Source organism: Perna viridis, chromosome 3, assembly GCF_037379345.1.
Source record: "Perna viridis isolate PV_CMFRI_1.1 ecotype Kerala chromosome 3, ASM3737934v1, whole genome shotgun sequence".
Classification (NCBI taxonomy): Eukaryota; Metazoa; Mollusca; class Bivalvia; order Mytilida; family Mytilidae; genus Perna; species Perna viridis.
Window position 1 is genome coordinate 27,251,315 of NC_142447.1, and position 26,190 is coordinate 27,277,504.

Below are 26,190 nucleotides of genomic sequence, written 5' to 3' on the forward strand. Positions count from 1 at the left end.
TCTTTATTCAACAAAATAATCATTTTGTATTTGTCAGGACAGAAACACAATAAATATATGTAAATACTTTTAAAATAAAGTTTGTTTTTGTCATCTTGTTCATTGATTTATATAAATACGTCGTGGTCTTGGTCTCTTGCGCAGTTTAGTTGACCATACTGGTTTAATGACATCATTGTCGTGTATAATTTCATCCTTCCGCATTATCAGTGGTTTTGCGTTTACATGTTTTGTCTGAGTATTGTTTACGCCCTGAAATATAAGACCAACTGAACTTTTCCAGATATCCGATACTATGTTTGTGATGCCATAAAACGAAGGTACTGGTTTTGACCTTATGGCTGTTATTCCGAAATTTAAAGACGCATTCAACATTGTCATTAAAATCCATAACAGGAACAAAACAAAACAGAAGTAGTAGATTCTACCTAATACTGGTTCAATAGAAAACAAGTCATTAATGCTGTTCTTTCCAATGATGGCATTGACCAATGTAGTCGACGACACCATTAAATTCCTGTATGTGTCTAACTCCCGTCCAAAGACGAGATATCCATACATGGTGAAAGCCAAATACACGATTAGAAACATAACAAAACATCCACATAGTTCCCGACTTACATAAGTAAGCACTTTACTCAGCTGATTTATTCTCTCATTATAACTCAAAACTTTCATGATCCTTAGCGTTGTAAAAAAGATTGTAAACGACAGAAAAATATTAAACAACTCATCCCAGTATGAAATATGGCTGAAGTTGACAAATTTGTTCTTATCTTCTTCAAACTTTGCCATAGCCGTGTTTATCATGATCCATCGCCCTATATACATTACAGAACATATGTGAAAAAGTATTACGATTACTAGGTCCAATATGTTCCAAAAGTCCTTCAATATTCTCTTGCCATGGTAGTTAACATAAATCATTTTCCGAATCGAAAAGATCATAATTCCAACAAAAACAACCAGTTCACATATGAACACAATAAGACCTAAACTTCCAACATGTTGGTACGGACGGAACAATTGAATGTCGTAACTCGTTAAAGCACCACCGGTTACAGCAAACTCACATAGAAACGAAGTATATACAAAAACATTATTATCTGGATTGTATAAAGTGAATTCAATGAAAACCGCTCTTGTTTTTCTGTCAATCCATACGTTTTCGTATAGCTCATTAAGCATTTTACGTGAAACATCGAAGTTGACCATTAATTCTGAAATGAAACCACCCCCATTGTACATTGTATGGAATCCACTGACGGGAAAACCCCAAATATCAATCGAGGGAACATAATTCCAAGCAGTTGATGTTAAGTAGCTAACATTTTGTCCAATGGTGCACGGTGGAATATTCCACCCGATACAATATTGTAAGTTATCTTCATTCAGTATAGAATAGCTGTCGTAGCATGTTAAGTTATCGAAGCGATAACCAACACAATTTTCTGAAAATAAAGAACAGAAAAGGTAACAAATTTATAAGATATAAATTTTAACGTATTTGTATCGTTTACAAGCATCATGAAAACTGAATTTTTGCCTTGAGGGCAAGCCTTTGTCATTAAAAATTGTAGATGTCTCAAATTGCGGAAAAAGGAAAAGTCTCGATCATAGTATTATTGGTTCGAACTATCAAATTACTTTATTATTTTTCTTGGAAGTTAACTTATTTTGAATCTATTAAGCCTAGGTGACGTCACAAACTACAATGGGGCTCTCCACCCATTGGTATAAATGAACTAGGTTTTGATCTTATTTTAACAGGGAAAATGTAAACCTTACCTGAATTTGATCTTACTTGTCGTAGACGCATCGGACCGACCCTGAAATTAATTTGATCTTCCACATAAAGTCTATCATACGCTTTCATTCTATCATCATTAATTTTAAACCGAGGGAACATGAATGGGAGTAGTGTCTGGTTCAACCATGTGTACAAATGTGACGTTGAATGAACCTACAATTCATAAGTAAATATTAATGTTTGAAGTACAACAAGTTTTGTTTTAACCGACTTGAATTTAGACATCAAGATTATCAAAGAGTAATCAAGGGAACCAAGGTTATATCGGTAATCAAAAGAATGTAGGGACAAACACCAGACATGGAAAACAGACATACACAACAAAGAACATTAAGTAACTAAAATCATACATACAAAGTAAACTCGGACTCCACTAAAAACTGGGAACATGGACCAGATGCACCGGTAGGGTAAGCGTGCTCTGCTTTTCTAGAAACACCCGCCGAGTTGCTCATAAAAAGTCAAGTCCAGGGTAGACAAACGAGCAAAGGAAAACTATGACCCGTTGAATAAATCAGTTTTCATGGTGCTGATGGATACACCATAACGATCCACGAGTTCATAATGACGACCATGAAACTTCTGTAGTGATGACTTCAATCTTGTAGCAAAATAACCCTGTTCCAGAAGCCTATTTGTTAGAGTTCTAGAGCGATACAAAAAGTCTGCGTAGTTTCGGCAAGCTCTGGCATAACGTATGAGTTGTGATATAAACACTCCATACGCAGGGGCCGAAGGGATGTTGCCACAGATGAAAGGAAAGTTGACAATTCTCAATGAAAATTCATCTCGTTTGTCGTAAAGTTTTGCCAATAGTTATCCTCTACCATCGATTTCTATGTGTAGGTCAAGATATGAGGTTGACTTGACAGAGTCTGTAGTATCTTTTATCTCAAGTTCTTGTGGGTAGATGCGATGTATCAAATCCCCAAAATTAGGATTGTTTAAAGATAATACGTCATCTATATAGCGGAAACTGAGATTGAAGGATCATTTGAAGGATCAAAGGTCTAAACACTTTTCTTCACTTCAAAATTTATCGATGTGTAAAATTAAACCATTTACTAACAAAAACAAATAAAAATCCATCAAGTTTTACACATCAATAAATATGCTTCAAAACATAGCACGTAACTTTCTACATGTAATCCGAAAAATATGTCCACAATACTAAAAATATAAAAATAATAAAATAAACTTTACGTTAAAACAAACAACGAAAATGTATTTCTCCTTCAAATTTATATAAATAAACTTTAACAAGTCAATGGGTTTAAAGTTTTTGAATTTATACCTGGTTGAATTTAATAGTTGATGCCCCTGCAGAAACGAGTGTAGGGGTAATAATATGCTGATCGATATGGTTCTTTAGATTATACCATCTAGAATCCCTGTTACTATAGCTGACCAGGTAAAGGACAGTCAGAAAGGAAGTATACAACAAAAATTCTATGAAGGTTTTCTGGACTCTTAGTTTAAACTTTCTTCTTTTTTTCATCTTCTCTACCTTGCTTGGTTTTACAGGTGCTACTTGTCTTTTGTAGAGATCTGAAATTGTACCTAAAGTATAGATTACATTGTACACGATGTGAATATTCATTAAGGATATTCGTTCGCTTCTTTTGTGGTATTTAGTCCCCGAAAACTATTTCCACTACACAGGAAAATGTTCCACATATGATAATCATATGGTGCTCAATTCATATGATAACCATATGAGATTTAACACATGACAGTCATGTGATTATCATATGATTCTCATATGTTAATTTTGGCTTGAAAACATATGACTATCATATGTTTGTGAAAAAATATGTGATTATCTTATGATAATCATGCGATTATCATGTGTAAACCGAAACATATGATTATGTATGGAACATTTGCCTGTGTACTTACTTACTTGTGTAAAACTAAGATGTCATAAAGAAAAGAGACGTATTAGATGGTAAACTAAGAAGTATATATTTTTTAAAATAGAATTAAAACTTTGTCAAATATGTTACCCCATGACATACATAAATACCTCATATTTAGAAGCCGTTTTATTAAACAATTGATTAAAACACCATGTGAATAATTCAACAAGTCTCTTTCACAATATATGTCTAAGATCAAAAATACTCAACACTTTTGATTAAATGCACCATGCACAATCGAATTTAAAAATTTTAAAAAATGTTCATTTAAACAATCGCTAACGATGAAAACAATAACTGACTGTGGCAACAATGACCAAGGACCTTTATGTCGGTCAACAGCTCAATAGAGCTTTTGTTCATTATTATGTATTCCATGCCGACTCTGAATCAAACTTATTTATTTATTTATTTATATTCTATATTATTAATTTTTACTTACTCAACAAATATGAGGAAGGTTTTGATGCCTGCCGTTTCGTTTCACGTAACAACTTGTCTTTATCATACTTTATGGTATCAACATTGTAACTCTTTACGATCCAAGATAAAATTACTGACATCAAAATAATCTGTAAAAAATGTGAACCTTAAATGTGACCAAAAATAAAAAAATAAATGATTCAGGGACATTCCTTACTACGACGAAAATTGAAGTTCTTGGGTTCCAAGAATTGATTAGCCATTTTCTAGTGTTGAAAACCCGTGTATAAAAAATAAAAGGCACATGCCCGTCACGCCTATATCTAATCTAAATCAACCCTTGCAATAATATACAATTTAACATTTTTATCCAAAGGAAAGTGTTCCACCAATAACTGAGGTATCATAACTAAACAACTCTCAATTGCATGTTTGTCTTCATAGTTACAGCATATTTAATAGTTTACATGTATCTATTAATCATACCGTAAAGGCCGATTGCTGTGTCTATTATTTGTTTTAATTTGCTTGAATGAAACCAAATATATCTAAGATAATTAATCTGGAGCGTAAAGACATTTCATTCAATAGAAGTACATCATTTATATAAGTTTATATACCGCATTGTGGTTTTCTTTAATACAGGCTGGTATTTAATTCTGATGTTGAAATCGTATATAAACTATAGTTTTCTTCTGTATAAAGATTATATTATAACACCAATGCCGTAGGAAATGTTACATTCATACAAACCTTCAAAGGATCTACAATAAACATTGATTCGAAGAATGACATGAAAAAACATGCAAGCCACGCTTCAGCCTTGCTCTTCCCCCATTCCATACTGTATAGGATAAGGAAAAATCCTGACAGTAGAACAGTAACGGTTATAACAGTCCAGGCAATGTATCTACACCAAAATGGTAATGGGAAATCTGAATTATTAGTTATGTCATCTTTTTCGTCTTTAATATTTTCTTTTTTTATCCTTATTGGTAGATGTGATTCATTCTTTTTTTCTCTATGTCTTCGTATACGTTTTCTTGACTTTCGGAACAAAAAGGAAATGAAAAAAATTGGAGGCGCTACAATTAGTGCGCTTACAATCGATATGTATATCCCTGTCAATGAGAATGATATTGGTCCGAGTCGAACTGTTCCTCCTGTGTCTTGCCTATAAAACATAGCATTGGATATCATTGTCAAAAACAGTAAAGCGAGGCAACATGCCAGCCTTTCCATTCTTGAAAAGTTGCTGTCCTCTGGTCTTATTGCTACAGAAAGCCATAGATGACCATCTGTCGTATTTTGTTTAGATTTTTCGTTAAACAAGAAAGAAAATTTATGGGTATCAGATTGATTACAAATAGGAATAGCACAGTCTATACATCCGTCATCATCGTCTAGAGACAACCATCTATCGCAAACAAACATGTACCTGAAAGTCAGATTGTTAAACATACGAATAATTATATTATTGTAATAAAAACAAACAAAATGAAAGAAAAGTACAAAAGAGTAATCTAAAACAGTAGAAATTCGGTATTAAAATGAAACTGATAACAGTAATCCTCAATAAAGAGTCGTTCAACGGAAATAAAACAAAATTAGAACTGAAGTGTCAGTCTCTGTAAGAATCATGCAGTGGATGAAACATGGTATGCAAAGCTACCCTTTTAAAAGTTGAACTTGATTATATGCACACATTTTCCAAATCACGTCTGTAAATCGAGTTATAGATTCATAGAAATGCAGTAAAAATGAACATCTCAAGGACAGATTACTTTGTCAAAAACATTAATTTTATGACATTCTATCGAATATTTTCCGAGCAAACCCAAGAATACAGAGGTCAAATAATAGTCTTTTCAAATAAAGGAAGCTTCCTTCAGTGAAATAATATTGTGAGATCGATGGGTGTTTGAAATGCAAGTTCCTGATTTTTTCCCAATTTTGTCTTATTCTTACAAAATCTTACACTAAATACATTAGCAGAAACTGATCAAATTTGCATGTTTTGTATATGTGTATTGAACCTAGCAATATTCAAGTGACTCTAAGGCCCCATTCACATGACGAGATTTACATCCGTCAGCAAATTTACATGAAATTTGTATACGTGTGCTAAGCGTTCATATGTCTGGTCCATCTTAAATGTTTGTTTTAGTTTTGCCGAGTTTCCCCTTTTTCATCTGTTTTATTCCGTTTAGTTTTTTTGTTTTTTTATCTATTTTAAAACATTCATTTACATTACTTTTACTTTATTTTTTTGTTTTGCATCCTGCCCTTGAATTGAGGAAAACAGTACAATAGACCAATTCAGAAATTCAACTTCGGTCCTCGTCGCAGCGTCCTCGTAAAATATGTTTTGACCAATGAGGAATGTCATGAATAATGGCAATCCCAGAATGCAATACAGTTTTTGAAAAGGTCCATTGTGTTTAAAAATATTTTTTTTTTCGAATAAATTTATCTTAATGAAATAAAGGTTTTAAAAACTAACCTGTCCCCAGTTTGAACATCCTCCAAAACAATTTTATCGAGATACCATGATGCAGAGTTCCCTTCTCCACTATTATCATGCCAGATTTTTATAACCGATGGGTCCTTGATCTTAGCCGGTACACTCATCACAAATCTACGAACACTCCCTACTCCAAAACCCTGGAATTCGTAAAAAAAAAAAAGTTAGTCAAATTCTATAACTTATACGTTATTTGAGTATTCATCATCATAAACATCGTAACCAGTCCCTGATAAAAAATAAAGAAATCTAACATTGCCAACCTTTACATCACATTTGTAAGCAACAGGTTGTTAAGTGTCTAACAAACAACAGGGAGTGGCATCCTAAAATGAGGGGAAACTGTAATAAAAACTAAAAGCATTATACCAAAGAAAATTTAAAAAAACCCAATAAAAATAATAACCTGGTGTTTGTGGTCGTCAAGGCAACGAATTTTCAAGTTATCATTGCGTCGATTCTTCCCGTCAATGATCATGAAGAAAACCTTTGATGTTGTTCCTGCATGGCGATTTAACCCCGTGAACACAGTCAGTACATACAGATATTCGTCGTAAGATACATTGTCCACTAGGTACGACAGTGACCACTAGAGAAAAAAATGACATAGACATGATACTTTACAAATGAAATGGAATATGAAAATTAAACAGGCTTTTTCTTGAACAGGGTTATGTTGCTACTAGATTGAAGTCATCACTACAGACGTGTTATGGTCGTCATCATGAACTCGTGGATCGTTATGGTGTATCCATCTGCACCATGAAAACTGATTTATTCAACGGGTCATAGCTTTCCTTTCATCGTTTGTCTACCCCGGACTTGAATTTTATGAGCAACTCGGCGGGTGTTTCTAGAAAAGCAGAGGACGCTTACCCTACCATTGCACCTGGTCCATGCTCCCAGTTTTTAGTGGAGTCCGAGTTGCTCATTTGCTTTTGTTACTTTGTATGTATGATTTTAGTTTCTTTATGTTCTTTGTTGTGTATGTCTGATTTCCATGTCTGGTATTTGTCCCTGGATTACATTCTTTTGATTACCGCAATAACCTTGGTTCTCTTGATTACACTTTTGACATATTAAAATGATCAACAGAATAAAAGCTTTTTTGATGTGCCTTACATTTAAAACATAACAAGAAAAAACTGTGAGAAAAAAGCCCACCAAAGGATATCATTATCCACTAACTAAGTGGGTAAAATATAAACAACAAAGTTGGCAAACTGGAAGTTGATTTACTAGTCTAAAATCAAACACCACAATATGGCAAGCAAATATAAAGCTTCTGTCAAAATAAAAAGTGGCTTTGAGAAATATTTTTTTAAAAACAATCGGATAGACGGACACAACGATCACCTTATACTTCCCGAAAAGCGGGCTATAGTAATAATTCATGCAAAAAGTTACTGTAACTAGTTGGCCTAATAGGTACATTAACACATATTTTATTTATATTTCATTTATATTGGACTACAAAACGAAAGCTCATTATTGTAATTATGTCACTCAACAGATATAATATTGATATACTAACCCTTTCAATGTCCTTTCTGTCTTGTCTAAATGCCCATATGCAGATCATCAAGTACAAAACTATGAGAGATATAATTGTTGCCAAAACAGCAGCGTTGTCTTTTAAATTGAACTTTTGAAAGACAGTGCCAAAATCAATAGTGTTGGGCGGAACATAGAAAGTAGTTGCAAAGTTATTTCCTGGTGGGTTGGAACAGACGCAGATTGTTTCAGAAAAAGTCGATGAAGAGGATACCTGAAAAATAAATATTTTAAAAAGTAAGCATACAAATTCACAGTGCATCAATTCAAGGGTAATTTCCTTTGTAGACTACAACAAATGTAACACTATTAGTTGCTAAGGCAAACCACTTCCAAGTGTGTAGCCTATAAGTTTAAACATGGCAACTATTAAGAAGTAAATGGTTTTAATATATCGACATTTTCTTTCATTATTTTGGATTTTGGACCTATTAAGAAATGGAACAGTTTCTAATGGATTGGTTTTCATATTTCTTATCTTTGCGTATGTTTGAAAAAGCGAGTGAAAACTATTTAGACTTTGATGTTTAGACCAAACAATTCAGCAAACAAGAATTTTGAACAATTAGTAGAAAAAAATAACGGATGAAATATTATTCGGGTATTAGTAGTAATCGAAATAAATTCTGTACATGATATTGTTTTGTACACGCATTAATAAATATGATAACAAATTAACCGATCTCATAATAATAAATCAGAAATTGTGATATGTTAGTAATAGTACACAAAACAACAAAATCAAGGATACACCTAAAATGGGTTTGGTCGTTGTGTTCCTGATTTGACACAGGCATTTCAAAGTGAAATGGTGGGTAAAACCAGGTCAATGGTTAACAAGCCAGCCATAGTGGCCAAAATAGTTAAGGGGTAAAATCAAACAGGACTAACAAAAAAAAAGTGAAACAGTGAAACCTGTCTAAAGCATACGATGAATTAACCGAAAACCTGCCTACACCAGACAGCTTTTAAAGTCCCATGTATAAGTTTAAATGTAATTTGATCCTGGATAAACCGTACACCTGACCAATCTGACCGAATTCTAGTCAGAAAGGGGTTCAGTTTAGAAAGGTTTTACTGTATATAACGCTGTTTATTATTCTTCTGCATTTATTTCCTATGGGAGGGTGGACGCGGGACAAGAACATAGGGTTAAGGGGACTTGAATCGATGGTTGAAGGGGTTTTGAACGGTGTTTGAGGGGTCGGGGAACGGTGAAAAAGACGGGAAGTGGTGAACACGGTTAGGAACAATAACCCCGGATGTAAAATGAGGTCTCACTAACCACTTCAATATCAAACATGATGTCCCTCTTTTTAGCACCAAAAACACACTGAACCTAGACCTATGCATTGTAAGTCCACTATTTATATATATTCTGATTAAAAGTAGTCAAAATAAAGCTGAAAATGTGTACTTTAAACTCATATTTGTAATTTTCTACAGAAGTGTAACTATGAATATTATTTAACGTGTGTGAGTACTTTGCCTTCATGCCCTTATTTAGCAGAAAAAAGTAAAAAGTGGAGTTTCAGTATCATTCATGCAAGTAAATCGCGTGATGAATTTCTACAATCATCGTACCATTAGCATAATGATTTTGAAAACTATATTTTTCGAGCTTCGAAATGGTATGAAACTTGTCTATGCTGTCATTTGTCATATGCATTCACCGTGAAACTTTGAAAATTACTGTGTTAACATATCAAGTAATGGAAACGTTAGAAGTGGTTAGTGAGACCTGAAAGGGGTCGGGAGGCGGTGGTGTAGTGGGAGTGAAGCGGGGATGAAATACCCCCGTCCACCTCTTTTCCTATAGATGTTTTCCCGATTCTCATTGGACTATAAAATTCAGGAGTCATCTGGGTTTACTTTTCAACCGCGTTAAATTCCGATACAGCGTGAACAAACATGGTCGCGCATATTGCTTGCTGCTTGCAAATCGTGAAGACATGGTTCGGAATTATATTTGGGAAACTGTAAATTTGGTAACCCTCGATACATACTTTTACCTTCGGTGTAGAAGTAGGTACCCCGGAGTAATAAATTTACTGTTCCCTTCATGACCATTAAACACATGTATAATGTTTTTATATTGACACTATCACTTTCTTACCTGACACGACGTTTTATCCCATGTTTGTGTAGTGTCATCCCACACCCGACAGCCCGTTGTACTGGCAGTTATTTCATAGTCAATATACGTCGTCGTTGGTATAGATCGTCGCCGACGATTTATAATAGAAGTATAATTTCCTGAGTATAGAAAGACAGGTAAAAAACTTTACCGTAACGAACGGTGTCTTTAAATGGGCTTAGTTAAATACTTGTTGTAAAATATAACTTTCAATAATAATACAATTTTGTTGAATAACACTCCCAATGTTTGACCTAGGAACTGTTACACATACTTTTTAAGACAATTGTATTGCAGTTATTAGACAATTACAAGTATATGTATAATTCGTAATCGCATATAATAATATATGGAGTCAATTATGAGAAGACGCTTAAACATATCTTAAGCACAAATGAGATATTTTTGGCATTTTATAATACCTCAAGGACTTAAACAATCTACGCACATACACAATACCGCTTGTACGGAACCTAATTGAATATGAAGCTAATAAGTCCTACGCCTTACTGGTAAATGTTTGTATTATAAAATTAATCAGGGAAACCAAGATTCTAGCAGAAATCAAAAGAATGTTACACAGGGACTAAGACCAGACAAGGAAAACAGACAAATATAACAAAGAACATAAAGTAACTTAAATCATACATAAACAGTAACAAAAGTAAATGAGAAACTCGGACTCCACCAAAAACTGGGAGCATGGACTAGGTGCACCGTTGGGGTAAGCGTCCTCTGCCTTTTTTTAGAAACACCCGCCAAGTTGCTCATAAAAAGTCAAGTTCAGGGTAGATGTGAAAAGGAAGAAATCTTCTCTAAAAAACGGACAATAAATAAATATTACTTCAGTGTGTTTCATTGTCATTGAGATTGTTTTCTGCTGTAATTTCTGAGTAGCAATTTTCCTGAGGGTTTTATAGTATTTATTTGCATCTCTCACATAATTTTGTAAATGGCCTCTTTTTCATGAAGAAGTTTGGAATCATCAAATGCACATGCAAAATTATGAAGACAAGCATGAGGAATTGAAGTGCAAAAGTACCTGATTCGGTAGGTTATAAGAGTCTGTGTGGATAAATTAACGATATGAGAACATAATGGATATTAAATACAATAAGTGTTTATTTATCATTACTTCATCAACGAAATAAAACCAGAAGCAGAATAATACTATTCAAGACCATCGATGGCTTCCATCAAGTACATGTATATATAATATATATGTATTGAATGTTTACATGAGTATGAGGGATGCGTGTGTTGGTCCTAGTATATTTATCGACCCGATTGACAGAATTTGTTGTTTGTGTATACAAACAAGTAAACCTGTTCCCTCCCTTTTGATTGCAATGATCAATCACCCGTCAGTAGAATTAGATGTAAGAAGTATATTTTGGACAAGTTGAAGTTTTTTTTGTTACAGTAAAAGATGTTCCGGCAACTTGAACTTAAATTGTTGGAACAAAAAAAAGTATGTGCACATGAAATGATATTTGTTGTATTTGTACGTCCGTATCGGTGCCAACATTAAATATACAATAGGATCGACAGGTAACAGCTTAATTGATAGCAGTACAACGGATTACCTTGTTGAACTAAAACTACAATGTAGACATTTGTAGGTTTTGAGTAAAGATCGCCAGCTATCACCACTTTTATTTTGTCCTGTTCCCAGTCTAGAGGCCCTATTTGGAATACTTGGTCATAAACATTTTCACTTGGATCTGGTGGAAGTTTCTGTCGTAGGTAAACTGTGTGATTCATGCCGGTAAGCGCATTCCTTATCTCAAATATAGCAGTATCTGAAGGCGTCTTCCAAAAAAACTTGTACAAAATCAATTGTGATGTTGGTTCGTCGTCTATTGGAATCGCCAGTCTTATAGTTTGAGGGACAGCAGTTGTACTTGGACTTGGAATCGATAACGTGGATGGTATTCCTGTGTCCGTCAAATTATTTTTTCTTATATTAACAGACACAGTCTTTGAAGTTATAAAATTTGATTCCCTGTCCCAGCAAAAAGGTGTGTGATCATATAAAGTCACCTGTGAAATAAATAATGTTATATCACGGATTCGTGAAGTAATGTAAAATTAGACGAAAACGGCAGATTTATCTTTGCATAATACTTTTTCTTCTCTTTATGTCTATCACAATTCTTTTTATACTTATATGTACGTTGTGTATTAATAAGGTAGACTAAGGCTAAAGGACATCACTCTTGAAATCACTGAAAATTTTCTGTCATATTCAATTCACCAAAGCATCACAAGCTTTCATTTGAAACAGAAAGAAATCAGTCCTTTGTTACTTTGATGCTACCATGAGATTGGTATGGACAGTCTGAATACAAACGTTTCAATGACTTGTAAGAGTTGTGCCCCTTACCCTTGGTTCACTTCCTTAGATTACAAATTTGATTATTTTATGATACCTGCACATTGTGCTCCCCCGTAGGAGCAGTAGGTGATGCAGTGAAGTTTATGTTAACCCCATTAGTCTGATATCCTTTCTGAAGAAGCTCGCTAATATCCTTCTTGTTTTCTGTAGAAATAATATACCCGTTTTGGACAAACACTGACATTTGTTTTCTAAAGTTTAGCATCGATAGAATATGTCCTAATCTACGAATATCTTCCAGGAGAGTAGGTACTTTATTCCGAACCTAAAATTAATTTTAACAGAAATCAGATGAAAAGAGAAAACAATTGTATTCGTAAAATTTATCAAAGGGTGGATATGAACCTTTGTTTGAACACACTTTGATTGTCTATTATTTTATTCATGAATTATTTATCTACATTTCTATTACATAAAATAATAGTTCGAAGTAAATCCAAGAAAAAGTTCATGATGATATTTTGAAAATATCCTGTTGTACAAATTTGTACAGTTTGTTAACAGATCAATGTAGTCCATATAAAATGGTAGACTTCAATTAACTAACAACTATTTATATACAAGTAAAAACTGATTAGTCTGTAACTATATGAATAACTGTTATTGTAGACAAAATGAATACAATGTATTAAAAAAAAGAATAAATGAATAAAACACGAATATTGTCATATGAAGAAAATGAAAAATTTAGGATATCAATAATATTACAAAACTAAACCATAAAGTCTCAATCCATTCAAACTGATGTTTTTGACTTACAATATCATCTTTGTATGACTTATCCAACTCGTTTTTCATTGCAATTTGTTGAGCAATAAAAGATTTCTCGATGGTAGTCAAATCAGCACCAGAGTCAGTAGAAAGTGCTTCACGACTAGAGATGTCATTCATTATACTGTACATATCTAGATCGCTAGGCAAATCTGCGTACGTGGTAGGTAAAAGTGCCTCTAAGGCATTATTTAGAATCCTTAGTACTCCTGTTGAAATTAAGAAGTACAAATATAGATGGTTCAACGCTAGAAACAACAAAGAAAGGACAATATAATACAAGGACCAAATCGTACAACACAACAATGAACATATCAAGCTTAGCTTTTTATACCTATTTTTGCAGTTAGGAGGTTTTCGTTATGAAAGTTAATAGGTAATTTCATTATCCTTATACAACACTTTCAAACTTGTAAACTTGTAAACTATTGTATTTATTTCGGCATATTTTATTGAAGATAACTCGTCTTAGGTGGGAATGCTAGTGACAAAGATTCTAAACCCGATCAATTTGCGTCATCTATTTAAACGAGTCATTGTCTTTTTCTCAACCGAGACCTTAGGAGCCAAAAAAGGTATTCAGTGTGCCAGCGCTCATATAACCGAGAACTTTGGAATGATTTTAATAAGAAGTATAAGTTTTCAAACAGAACGATTTTTCCCTCCTTCCAACGAATATTTCAGATTTCAAAAATGTGTTATTTTAAAGCATTGAAAGGCTATAAAGCGCGTTAATGACTAAAGCTACAAGTAGAACGGCAGAATAATACATTTGTTTGTATGCAATGTACGTAACAGGAATCAATAATGTTAAAGTGGACGATTAAGCAAAATAATGATTAAGTGTCAGTCCCTGTAAGAATCAGGCAGTAGGTGAAACGTGGTATGAAAAAACACATCATTTTGATAATGTTATTTGACAATATGCACCATCAGAATCAAGGAAAACAGACAAGATTATCATATCATGCTTGACCACTGAGTTACAATTTCATTGAAATGCACTGAAAATGAACATTTCAAGAGAGATAAATCTGTAAAAAACCTCATTCTTTTGAAAAATGTGTGAGCAAAGCTATTGATGCAGAGATCAAATAATGGTCTTCATAAATAGAGAAGGCATCCTTGAGTGATATTTCATTATCAGATTGGTGGTGTTTTGACATTCATGTTTCTGATTTTTCCTGATTCTTACAAACACTGACAATTAAAAGTACCTTCACATGTCTGTATATAATCCTCAAATTTTGGATATGTTTCACTAAAGGCTAGTAATTCTAGCTTGTCTACCAACATACGGGCTGCTGTGAAAGCGTTCTCCTGTAGTAAATTAATATTTTGTAAAGTAATCAAATAACTCTAGATAATCAATCAGTCCCCTCGATAGGACATCGAGGTTAATTAACCCTGATGTCTCAAAGTCAACTAATTAGTCGGAAAACTGATTGCTTTATTACAAACCATGATCAAAGTGTGTTTTAACAACAATTAGCGTGGCTTTCAAAATTAATTTGTTGCCACTCTTTATGGTTTGATTTCTTTATTTAATTAATTTAAAATTGCGCGTGCTGTTAAAAAAGGGAATGTTATTAATAACACGTGGGAATTTACACTAACAGTGCTATCGGATTTTTTGATAAATTTTATAAAGTTCCGATCAAAAAGGCATTTGTTTCTTACAATATTTCATTCATACTTAATTTAATTAAAGGGTACTTCATTTTTAATATAGAGAGCAAAAACTGAACTCCTTTGATTGATAATTGTCGATACTTCCTGAGTATATATTTTTATGTGTTTCTAGAAAAAACAGAGGATGCTTACCCTACCGGTGCACCTGGTCCATGCTCCCAGATTTTAGTGGAATCTGAGTTGCTCATTTGCTTTTGTTACTGTGTATGTATGATTTTAGTTACGTTGTGTTCTTTGTTGTGCATGTCTGTTTTCCATGTCTGGTCTTTGTCCCTGGATTACATTCTTTTGATTACCGCTATAACTTTGGTTCCATTGATTACTCTCTCCTACCGCTGATTTATATTCTGTGAAGTATTTGTTTCCAACTATGGAACCAATGCTCGTAGCAATCTGCTCCAGGTTGACAGTTGAAGCACCAGAAACTAAGTCAGATACATTCGTTAATAAGCCTGAAAAATTCGTCAGTTTCTGCAAATAAATTGTAACAAGAGGTTAAATCAGAACATTATATAATTTTGGGTTTTTTTTGTGGCAATTATTTTAGGTATTCATTAGTGTTAAAAAGTTTTGGGTTAATTTCACAAAATGAGAAGAGGAGATGAAGGGTTTTATTGGTCTAAAATTCAAGTGAAAATTAATCATAAAGTGTTAAATGCTTTAATTGTGAATTGGGAGACTTGAAAAAAATCAACAAAATTAAAAATTCTCAGTAGTTTTTTGCTAAATGACGTATAATTAGGGTACCGTTATGACGTGTTTACAACGAACTAATACAAAAAAAACCAATAATTTTTCCTTATTTCACATATTTTACTAAGTTATGAACAACTTATACGTTATGACAAAAAATTGATATTTTAAGCAATATTCATAGCTTAATGACCCTACACCTTTGTATACCATACTTCATTGTACAATCAACCACTCTTATCTTCTCTTTGATAAACAAGCATTTAATAGATACACAGTGACAGGCTAATAACTCCAATAATTAAATGGTATTTTTCCAATTGAAATTATAAAAAAACTCGTTAAAGCTTGGTCAATGGACCATATCATTTAGAACTTCAGTTAGAAAAACGTCAACAAAAGCAATAAATACAACACCGAACAATTAAAAATACAGAGTAAACGATCATAATTGGAAAAATTACCTCTTTAATGACATTCTGAGTAGCAACGTCTCCAAAATCCGGGTTAAGATATGACTCCCACAACTCATCAAATGTCTGAGTAGTATTTGAACCATCAGAGTTACTCACTACTCCTAGGTTCAACCAATCCATCGGATCTGTGTCTAGAATGGTGAAGCTTATATTCTAAAGGAAAAAAGCAGTATAATAATCTGGTGTCCTTTCATTACACAACACGTACAAATATTTCAACGTCTAAAGCATGCAGTGGGTGAAACATGGTATAAAATAAAATTTCCATATCAATTTGGTACTATGATTTATATTCCATTAAAATGCATTGCAAGTGAACATTTCATCCTCAATTTCTTAAATGCGAATGAAAAATTTCCGAACATATCCAGAAATACAGAAAAAGCTGTAGTCATTTCATATAGAGAATACCTCTTTGAGTAAAAATATATTGTCAGATCAGTAGGTTTTGTTTAGTTTTTTCCAAATTAAACTGATTCTTACTAGACTCAAACTCGACTCTGCAAACAGCTAGATTTGTTTCTCTGTTACCACCTGTATGCTGTATGTGCTTTTGGCATTTTTGTTTATGTTTACCTATTTGAACAACAATAATCTCCATTTGCAAATAAAATATAATACAAACCATATTCTGGACGGGCGTACCGGCTACTTCTGCATTCATCCCAACCTGTTTGAAGTTTCTTACGTTCCAGTAATAATCAATGCTATCACCAGCGTCGTCCAAGAAATTAGAAACACTGGTCTTGTCATCTGTCTGATAATCCGGATATATCTGATTTAAAAATAATTGTTGCAAACTTAGGAATAAAATCGCCTAGTGATAAAAAGATAATAACGAAATCATTGTACATCATTTTACGGCTGAAAAATACATTCTTATTATTACATGTATAGCCTCATTTAAAAGACATGCAGTGAGAGTTTGCTGAAGGAAGAGGAATATCACCACTGGATTACCACATTATCTACACCCGGTGCAATGGAACGCCGTACCTGTACCACACATACTTCTTTATCATAATGAGAGTTCACATTATGGTAATGGAAGTGATCTTTACCATGGTGAGAGTTTCCATTATACATTTTTTTTCGAAGCCTTCCATTATACATGGACCGCCAGGATGTTGTTGTAATAGGGTTACAAAACTTCTCATCGAATTAAAATAATTTCAGGCAAATCTGCTAAAATGTTCAGTTACACGTGTACAGCATATCAAAATTGGTATTTTTGTATATTTATGAAGGTTTAATAACAAAATTAAATTACTTAACTGATAAAATCTATGCAATAGTCAAAGGGAATAATACCTGTCCAGCTGCAATATTACATTCAAATGAGACTGGTGACGATAATCTACAAAACTTTTGATTTTTTGGATTAAAATAAATTAATCTGTTGTCTATCAAAAGGTTCAACACAGCGATAACTTGATTGGGTGTACCCTTTAATTTAGATTTCCCCCAATGTAAGTTACACTATCTTTTTGGACATAAAACAGAAGTCGTACTTGTTTTTGTTGTTTCTCATGGGATGGTTGTATATTAGAGCAAATGTATTATATGTATGTTATCTCTTACCTGTCCAACTGCAATATTACATTCAGCGTAATCAATGAATATATCATAGATTTGGATTTTAACCATAACCTCATAGTTATTTTCCACAACTCCTGGCTTCAGTTTAATATAGTTCTGTTCCTCGGCTAAAATAGTAAAATGTTATGTTGTTTTTTTTGCAATTATTATCTTAATTTGAACCTTTTAATAATACATGTTGCTTGGTGGTCTTTTAGGAAACAAAGAGTAATCAAGAGAACCAAGATTCTAGCGGAAATCTAGGGACAAAGACCCGACATGGAATACAAACACAGCAAAGAATATACAATAACCAAGGTAATACGTACAAAGCAACAAATGAAAATGAGCAGCTCGGACTTCACTAAAAACTGGGAGCATTGACGAGGTGCACTGATAGGGTAGGCGTCCTCTGCTTTTCTATAAACAACCACCAAACTGCTCATGAATAGTCAAGTCCGGGGTAGACGAAAGATAAAAGAAAACTATGACAAGTCAATCAAATCGGTTCTGATCGTGCAGATGGATACACCTAGGCGATCCACAAGTTCATGATGACGACCGTTAAACTTCTGTAGTAATGACATCAATCTTGTAGCAACATAACCCTGTTGTAAGAAGTCCAGGGCTTATAGTATGTGTTGTGATATGAAAACCTCATACGCAGGTGCTGAAGTGATGTTGCCATAGATGAAAGGAAAATTTACAATACGGTATGAAAAGTATAGTTTGGTCAAAAGTTTTCTTTTACCATCGATTTCTAAGTGACGGCTGACTTCACAGTGTCTGTGGTGTCCTTTATCTAAAGTTCGATGTGTAACCTAGGATTGTTTAACGTCATGATCATCTATAAAGCGAAACTGAAATGAAAGGATCTGGCTTAACGATGCTCCTCTCTTTGGATTAGATCATCTATCAAGTCAGCCTCAAAAGAGTGAAGGAATAGGTTAGCAAGTAGAGGAGCACAATTTGTTCTCACTGACATGTACGACCGTTTGTTGAAAACAAAACAATTAAAAAAACTATAAACAAACAAAAGTAAACAATAATAAAAAAAAAATATAATACATAAAGAAGAACCATCCATCCTGTGGCCAAAGGGTTATATTTCTCACTTGGCGCGTCGGACATTTCAAGCAGGCAGTCCTTAATTTTTTCTTTTTTCTTTTACATAATTATAGGAATTGATTATACGAAAGTTTTGCAACAATAGACAAATAAGTTTTTTCTTTAAGTTGCATATAGGGTTCTTTTATTGAATGTCTAATACTACAAATAAAATAGAACCTACTACGTATGCCAACGTAAATCCAACTGAATCAAAATTCAGATAGAAAATTAAATACCAGTTAAGAGCGGTTATTAATCAGATATATAATTTATCATTTAAACACTTACACCCATAATAAAGCAACGTTTCTTTTCCATCGGAAGTGATTTGCATGATGCGGTAGTTTAATTGTTCCTTCCAGTCCAAAGACTTGTCTATAGACGAGCGGAAACCTTCGTCTTTCCAACCGTATGTTGTTATTTTCTTTTCACCTTAAATTAAATACAAAACGTTTACACTTACAACTGCATTCGGAACTTATCTGCCATTTCTGCTACTTAAATTTTTTTTTTAAACTTTAATAACTGCACATTTGAAAATTTTAATTTTATTTTACCGTGCCCTCACAATATTTCACCTAAAATGCGTCTAGAAATCTTTTAGATTTTTTACAAATTGATATTTCATATCATATCATTTCATATTTCATAAAAAACAAAACAAAAACAAACAAAATGTATTTTAAAATGAAGAAATTTATTGGAATTTATTTACTATGTATAAGCGATAGTGACTTGTGACATATAGATATATGTGTGCATCCTTTATTTTGACCTTAATCTCACATAAAGGTTAATATGCAAATCCGAAATATTCTATTATAAGCGATCTTATTTAGTTGGATTTTTTATCAAGTACAACAAAAGATGCCTATAAGTTAATAAATAGTTGTTGAAATTTGAAATGTAATTACCCCAACGAGCATCTCTCAGTTGACATGAGCCGTCATATGGTAAAATGTTCGTGCCAATGGTCAAAACAGCCCAACCTTTCCTTCCGTTTACTTCTACAAACGCTTCTAATATATATCCCGAATTAGCATTCAAGACATTGGCTTTCATCACAAACCTCTGGGTGTTTAACTCTGGAAACAATAAGTATTTATCAAGAAATAAGATCACGGAAATGGTATAAAATACACCCGTTTATACATATACCAGTTCCAGTCCAGTTATTAATGGATCGAAGGAAGAAGCATTAATTTATAATCTAAAATCTCGACTTAACAGAATCGTAGAACACTACAATTAAAAAAAATCATGAACACAACCTTGTGTTGTGGCGGGTAATAAAAGCGGTAACGTTGCAAAAATTTCAAAAATTTTTTCCGATAAAAAATATTGGACTTTTTTTTCAAACTTTCAAAGCAGTTATTGCACCCTTGAATTGCCGTGTATAAATACTACAACTAAATTCATGAAACGATAGCAGATATTCTTCACTGTGGAATACACGTGTCGTACTAATACATGTTATATGAATTTTCAACCAAAACATACTATGCCATATTTATTCATATATCCTCAGATATCCAGTGCTTATGGACACGTGCCGGTCCGGTTGTCAAAAGAATAGTCCCACAGTAGCGCTAGGTTTGTCGTATAAGGCGACTTAATAGTTCTCTGAACCCTAGCCTGGGGCTAGAGGGCTCTGCCTACAGAGAACTATTAAGTGTGCCCCAGGTGGTGGAATGGGGTACCCCTGGCGTGTTACATGCTGGGGTACCCTATTCAGGCTATAATACAGAAAACCTAACCACAAACCATAGTGGTACACCGTGTTGGGAAAGATGCCACGTTCCTCGCAGTGGCAATCAAAATTTGTCGACCCTATTACCCTTGTGCCCCATCGGGGCCGGGCGCTAGGGCGCTCTGCCCATAGAGCAACTGGGTTGTGTGCCCCAGGTGGTGGAATGGGGTACCCCTGGCGTGTAACATGCTTGGGTTGTCAGACTATAATGCGGAAAACCTGACCGCAAACCATAGTGGTGCACCGTGTTGGGAAAGATGCCAGGTTCCTCGCACGTTAAGAAACCCTACTGTGGTATTCTTTTGGAGTAGGAACCATAGGGCTCCGCCACAGGAGGCTAAATTGTCCGACACTACCCACCTCTCCCTATTTCCAGCGGCAATCAAAATTTGTCGATCCTACTATCCTTGTGCCCCATCTCATTTTTCATTTCATCATTATTTCATGTTCATTTTATCACCCATTTCATGTTCATCGCCTGTATATAGCCAAAATATTGCTGCGCGGGCTTTAAACCCTATTTATCAATCAATCAATCAATCCAGTGCTTATGAATAAATAAATGGTACTGTGGTCAATCAATGAGAAATTCGGATTTCAGTCACTCCATCTTCCATTTTGAGGGTGTCTCACTACCATTTATAATAGCCATATTGAAAAAGGGGGAAACACCTCTCTCACATTTATTTGTCTATGAACAATGTGAAACGCATCCTCATCAATTTTAAGAGGAACAAAAAAAAATAGAAGTAAAAAGCAATGCCTATATACCTCATTGGTTTCAAAGAAAATTAAGACTGAGAACAAAGAAGCTCATTTTAAATATCCTATTCAACATCTTTGCTCACTGACGTATTACATTAGTCTCATTCGTATATAAGGTTAAAGTTCAAGTTCAGTCTCATTCATAAAATGTTAACGTTCATCTCCAACGACCTTGAAGTAAAATAACGTGACAAAAAAGTTTTACACAGTCAAATTCAATGTTTATTAGTACCTCCGTTGTCGATTTATTTATATGTCAGACGTGGACGGAAGATAAGAAAAAAAATATACCAAGTGATGCACGTATGACACTTACTAGAATTACAATGCACACACACACACACACACACACACACACACACACACACACACACACACACACACACACACACACACACACACACACACACACACACACACACACACACACACACACACACACACACACACACACACACACACATATGTAAATGATAAAATGTAAGTACCAGACAACATCCATGATTGCCACTGGTCGTTTACAGCAACTGTTCGAGTAAAAAGATCGAAATGTTTGACATCCCACCAAAATCGTGCGTTTCGTTGCTCATGTGCTGAACAGGTAGGACATGATGATTTTAAAGACATGATAGAAGTAAGTGCAGTCTTCTTCATACAGTTGAGTCTGCACCTAAATTAAATCGAATACCAACATGACTAAGTACATTTCACTAATTAAAAACAGAAACTGAAACTTATGAAACCACCAAATTTCACGTGGGCTAATAAATGTATCGCATTCTAAATCGATGCACCATCTATGTTTACATAACTATATTAACCGTTCAATTGTCAAGATCCCGAAATTTATTATGTGAACGCATACATAAATAATAATTTTATACTCCAAATGTAATTCGAAACAGCGGTAACATCTTTGCCTTCGCTCTGCATAACTTCCATCAAAACTTTGCCGCTTTTATGGACTTAGTATGTCACATGTATCTTGAAGATACACATAATGTCAATAAACAAAATGGCATTCAAATTATAAGGAATTTTTAAAGCTTGTTGATAATCTACACACATTATTTCCTACATGTGTAGGACAACAATATAATCATTCGATTGAAGGTGGCAATGATGATTTGTATACTGTAAACCGTGAAATTTTCTAGATAAGAAATGTAACGCGATTATTTTACTGTCGTGAGTATTTTTTTCGAAAAACATCGTAATACGACTTGAGGAATGATTATGAATTTAAAACTTTCCTACAGGTTATTGATTGATTCTCGGTTTACAGTATTGCTTTTCTCACCATGAAACTACAGTTTGCACAGGTCCCATGCTCCCATTTTTGACACTTGATGATTTACCGTACTACGAGGAAGGCTGTTGAGAAAAAAATCACTCAGTAGATTTAATGAATGATAACTTACTCTATTTCAATATCAAGTGGTTCGCCTGTTACAGTCTGTGCATGCTGTATAAAATAGCTGACAGATCCATCAAATTCTACTCTTAGATAAACAAGGAAACCAAGACCAAGAGTGGCATCATTCGCAGAAACAATTAAATTAGCACGGCCGCTGTTGTCACTAGAAAACCCTTTGCAGGCGCTAGAACTCAATAGCTCTTCTTCCATCCAGTCAAGGTAAAACTTCTCTTTTAACTTCATATCATTCCAATCAAAAGAGTCTATCATTTTAAATCCTTCAAATAAATCATATAACTGGTTCAACAGGCATTCCCCGGACTCGTCAACCGAAAGGCGAAGAAAATCATTCATACCTAATATGTCAACCAACTCCAATGCACTTGAAATATAGACACCTACTGACTGGAAGTTTTTAAACAAATCAACCAATTTATAAGCGAATTCTCGTGAAACCTTGGCAGTCTGTAACCAAGTGTTCAGGGCAATGAAAAATGTTTCGTTTGCACTTTCTGGTATTCCCGTCAACCCATTCAGCTGATATAAACTATTAAGGGTCAAAGAACTCCCGGATAACAGTTCAAAGAATTCACGTGTGTCATCGGGAAACGAGATAGATTGCGCATCGTTCAGAGATTGTATGAATTCGTCAAACTCATTTTTTATTAGTGTATTGTTTTCCGGCAAAGGAAGAATATGCTTTTCAGAATGCAATAGAGGAGGTAAAGATTCCATTTCATACATATAGGTTATCTTATAAAATTTTGTCAAAGGTATCAGATCGTAAGTAAGTGACTCAGTTGTCGTTTTTGGAGTGGTTGTACACGCTTTTAGATTATCCGAACACCGTGTTACATTGTTACACTCAAGTGAGTTGGATTCTGTATTATTTATGCATTGGACGACATCTAAACACTCGGTAATACTCGTGTAGCATGGTTCTGTAGAAGTTTCTACTGTAGTTGTTAATTCAGCCATTGGTTCTGTTGTATCATCAGATACCTTTTGTTTTCTATACTTGTTAAGTTCCATCTTAACATATATATCATGAGCCGTTTCACAGCTTGCTTCTGAGCTTTTCAAAGTGTTTACTAAATTGCTCAAAGAAGAACCCTTTATAAAAGATACTTTGTTCTCAATATACTTTAAAAACTTTGTTTCGTACCATTTTTTTGTAATTTCAGGAATATCACTGAAGACCAACTTTGAATCTATATTGAACTGGAGAAGCTTATAAATGCCCTTAGTTAAAAATCCCAAGCATCGCCACTGAAATGTGAGACCAGAGGGGTCGCCAGGACCTTTCGTTAAACTGTAAGACACTGATCGTGCATCAAAATTAACATGGCCTTGACCTACAGTTCTACCAACTCCACCTTTTATGAAAGCATGTGGAGGAGGATGTTCTATTTTGACATACATAGATTCTTCCATCCAATGATTGATGCCATCCTTTGTGTATCCTATCCAAGCATACAGACGATAAAGCCCGAGGTCATATTTGCCAGGATCAAACATAAACCTTACATTCCACGTCCTTGTGCCGATCATAGTTTCATCCATTTCAGTTGCCGAACTATTCATTTTATATAATTCGTAATATGTAGATACTATTACCTTCGTAGAACAAATGTTTTTAGTCAACAAATACACGTCAACTTGGGATGATGTGTAAATTACCAATGGATTATCTTCTCGGAGAAACTTTTCGCTGAACATTTGGTAAGTTAAGCACGGAGGTATAACTAAAATGCAGAAAGGGTATTTCATTTAAATGATGTGGCAAGACAGATCGAAACAATAAGTCATTAAGATACAAAATAATTAGAATGGTAAAAATAAATCTCGCACCTTATTTATATAGCATATATATTGCACATCACAATACATTTGTTCAGGAAAATCTTTTACTTGTTATAGAAGCAAACAGTTATTCCATATTTGAACAAAATATGGATTTTTATTTGTTTAAATCAACCAAAATATGTTCAATATAATACATAATATTAACACGTACCCCTGCAGTTTCCCGTCTCGTTATTTGTTCCAACACAGAAATCACCGCCACATACCGGAGGTGGATCGTCGCAATAACGTTTCCGTTTACGAGTACCAGTTCCGTACAAACTACTGGATTCTGGTGACCTTTCACAGCTTTCCCATGGCTCCCAATCCCCCCACTCACCAATCGCAGGGCCTTGGATGAAGATGTTTGAAAACATTATAGTTTTTTTGTAATATTTCTATTTGCAGTTAAACTCAATCATAAGATATATATTACAATAAGTTACTATAATTAGTTAATTTTCCTGAACAGACCTTTAAATACATGCATAATCGATCAATCAAAATTATTTTTTGTGAGAACTAAATGTGTTCGTCTGGATCAAGGTATGTTGAAACGTGACAGAAATTGATATGAGAACAGTCGCAAACTTCTGCAGTTAAAACGCTATTACTATCACGATATTAATGTCTTACAAACACTCATTTACTGTCGGTGTTTATCTTTTAATTTATGATATTAATTTTCTGTTATGTTAAGTTTCACATTTTATATTATTCATCTACATCAGTTACATAAACGCGCGTTTGAACATATACAATTGAAATTTGCAATGTTACGTTATTGGTACCATTGTATTACACACAGTCAAATGCATATTCAGTATAAGGAAATACGTTAAGATGACAGTTTTAAGTTATTAGTTGCTAAGACATGATTGACTGTTTACTTATTCAAATTCAATACCAGAGGTCATTAGAAATCTACATACGACAAATTTTCGTCAGATAATCTCGCCCGAATTCGCTACAATCTTTTCCTCCGTTACAAGGTGTTGGATTGTTACATGATCGCGTTCGTATTGTCTCCTGGCCGCATTTATTTGAACAGTCATCCCAGGCACCCCAAGGAGTATATCCACCATCGGTTTTCTCTATATATAATTCAATTAAAAATTCGTAATTAGATAAATATCTAATACATCACATGAGAAATATGTAAATTGTGTTGATTTATTGAATGTATGTTTAATTTATCTCTTAAAAAGACCGAAAAATTGCCAAATCTATATACTTTTAGGTACTTGACGTAGAAAATAGACAAACACCAATTAGAAGTAATGCCAAAATACTAAAATACTATTTTAATCAAAGGTAAAGCAACTTGT

At 34.0% G+C, this 26,190-nt stretch overlaps 1 protein-coding gene across 1 annotated transcript; it reads right to left on the reverse strand.

Annotated features, from left to right (window-relative positions):
* LOC148621672 (uncharacterized) lies at window positions 1-24,739 on the reverse strand. The gene is made up of 21 exons (XM_088576292.1): window positions 23,022-24,739; window positions 22,089-22,270; window positions 20,000-20,170; window positions 19,374-19,517; window positions 17,979-18,103; window positions 17,023-17,172; window positions 16,386-16,550; window positions 15,562-15,699; window positions 14,754-14,856; window positions 13,525-13,745; window positions 12,800-13,030; window positions 11,954-12,410; window positions 10,347-10,486; window positions 8,211-8,444; window positions 7,083-7,265; window positions 6,656-6,816; window positions 4,906-5,590; window positions 4,172-4,301; window positions 3,105-3,358; window positions 1,789-1,963; window positions 1-1,451 (listed from the first exon to the last, which is right to left on the reverse strand). The coding sequence occupies exons 1-21, from the start codon at window positions 24,734-24,736 to the stop codon at window positions 100-102; spliced, it is 7,116 nt and encodes a 2,371-aa protein (XP_088432418.1). The 5' UTR covers window positions 24,737-24,739; the 3' UTR covers window positions 1-99.
* Window positions 24,740-26,190: the final 1,451 nt, after the last annotated feature.

What these genes read in the sequence shown, in the direction of transcription:
- LOC148621672 (XM_088576292.1), bottom strand. Translation starts at nt 24,736, where the DNA reads ATGTTCAGCGAAAAGTTTCTCCGAGAAGATAATCCATTGGTAATTTAC. An exon ending in GCAATCATGGATGTTGTCTG is followed by an intron (nt 20,171 to 22,088) that starts GTACTTACATTT and finishes TATTGTTTCCAG; the next exon opens with AGTTAAACACCCAGAGGTTT. An exon ending in TTATTGTAGATCCTTTGAAG is followed by an intron (nt 4,302 to 4,905) that starts GTTTGTATGAAT and finishes CATTTTTTACAG; the next exon opens with ATTATTTTGATGTCAGTAAT.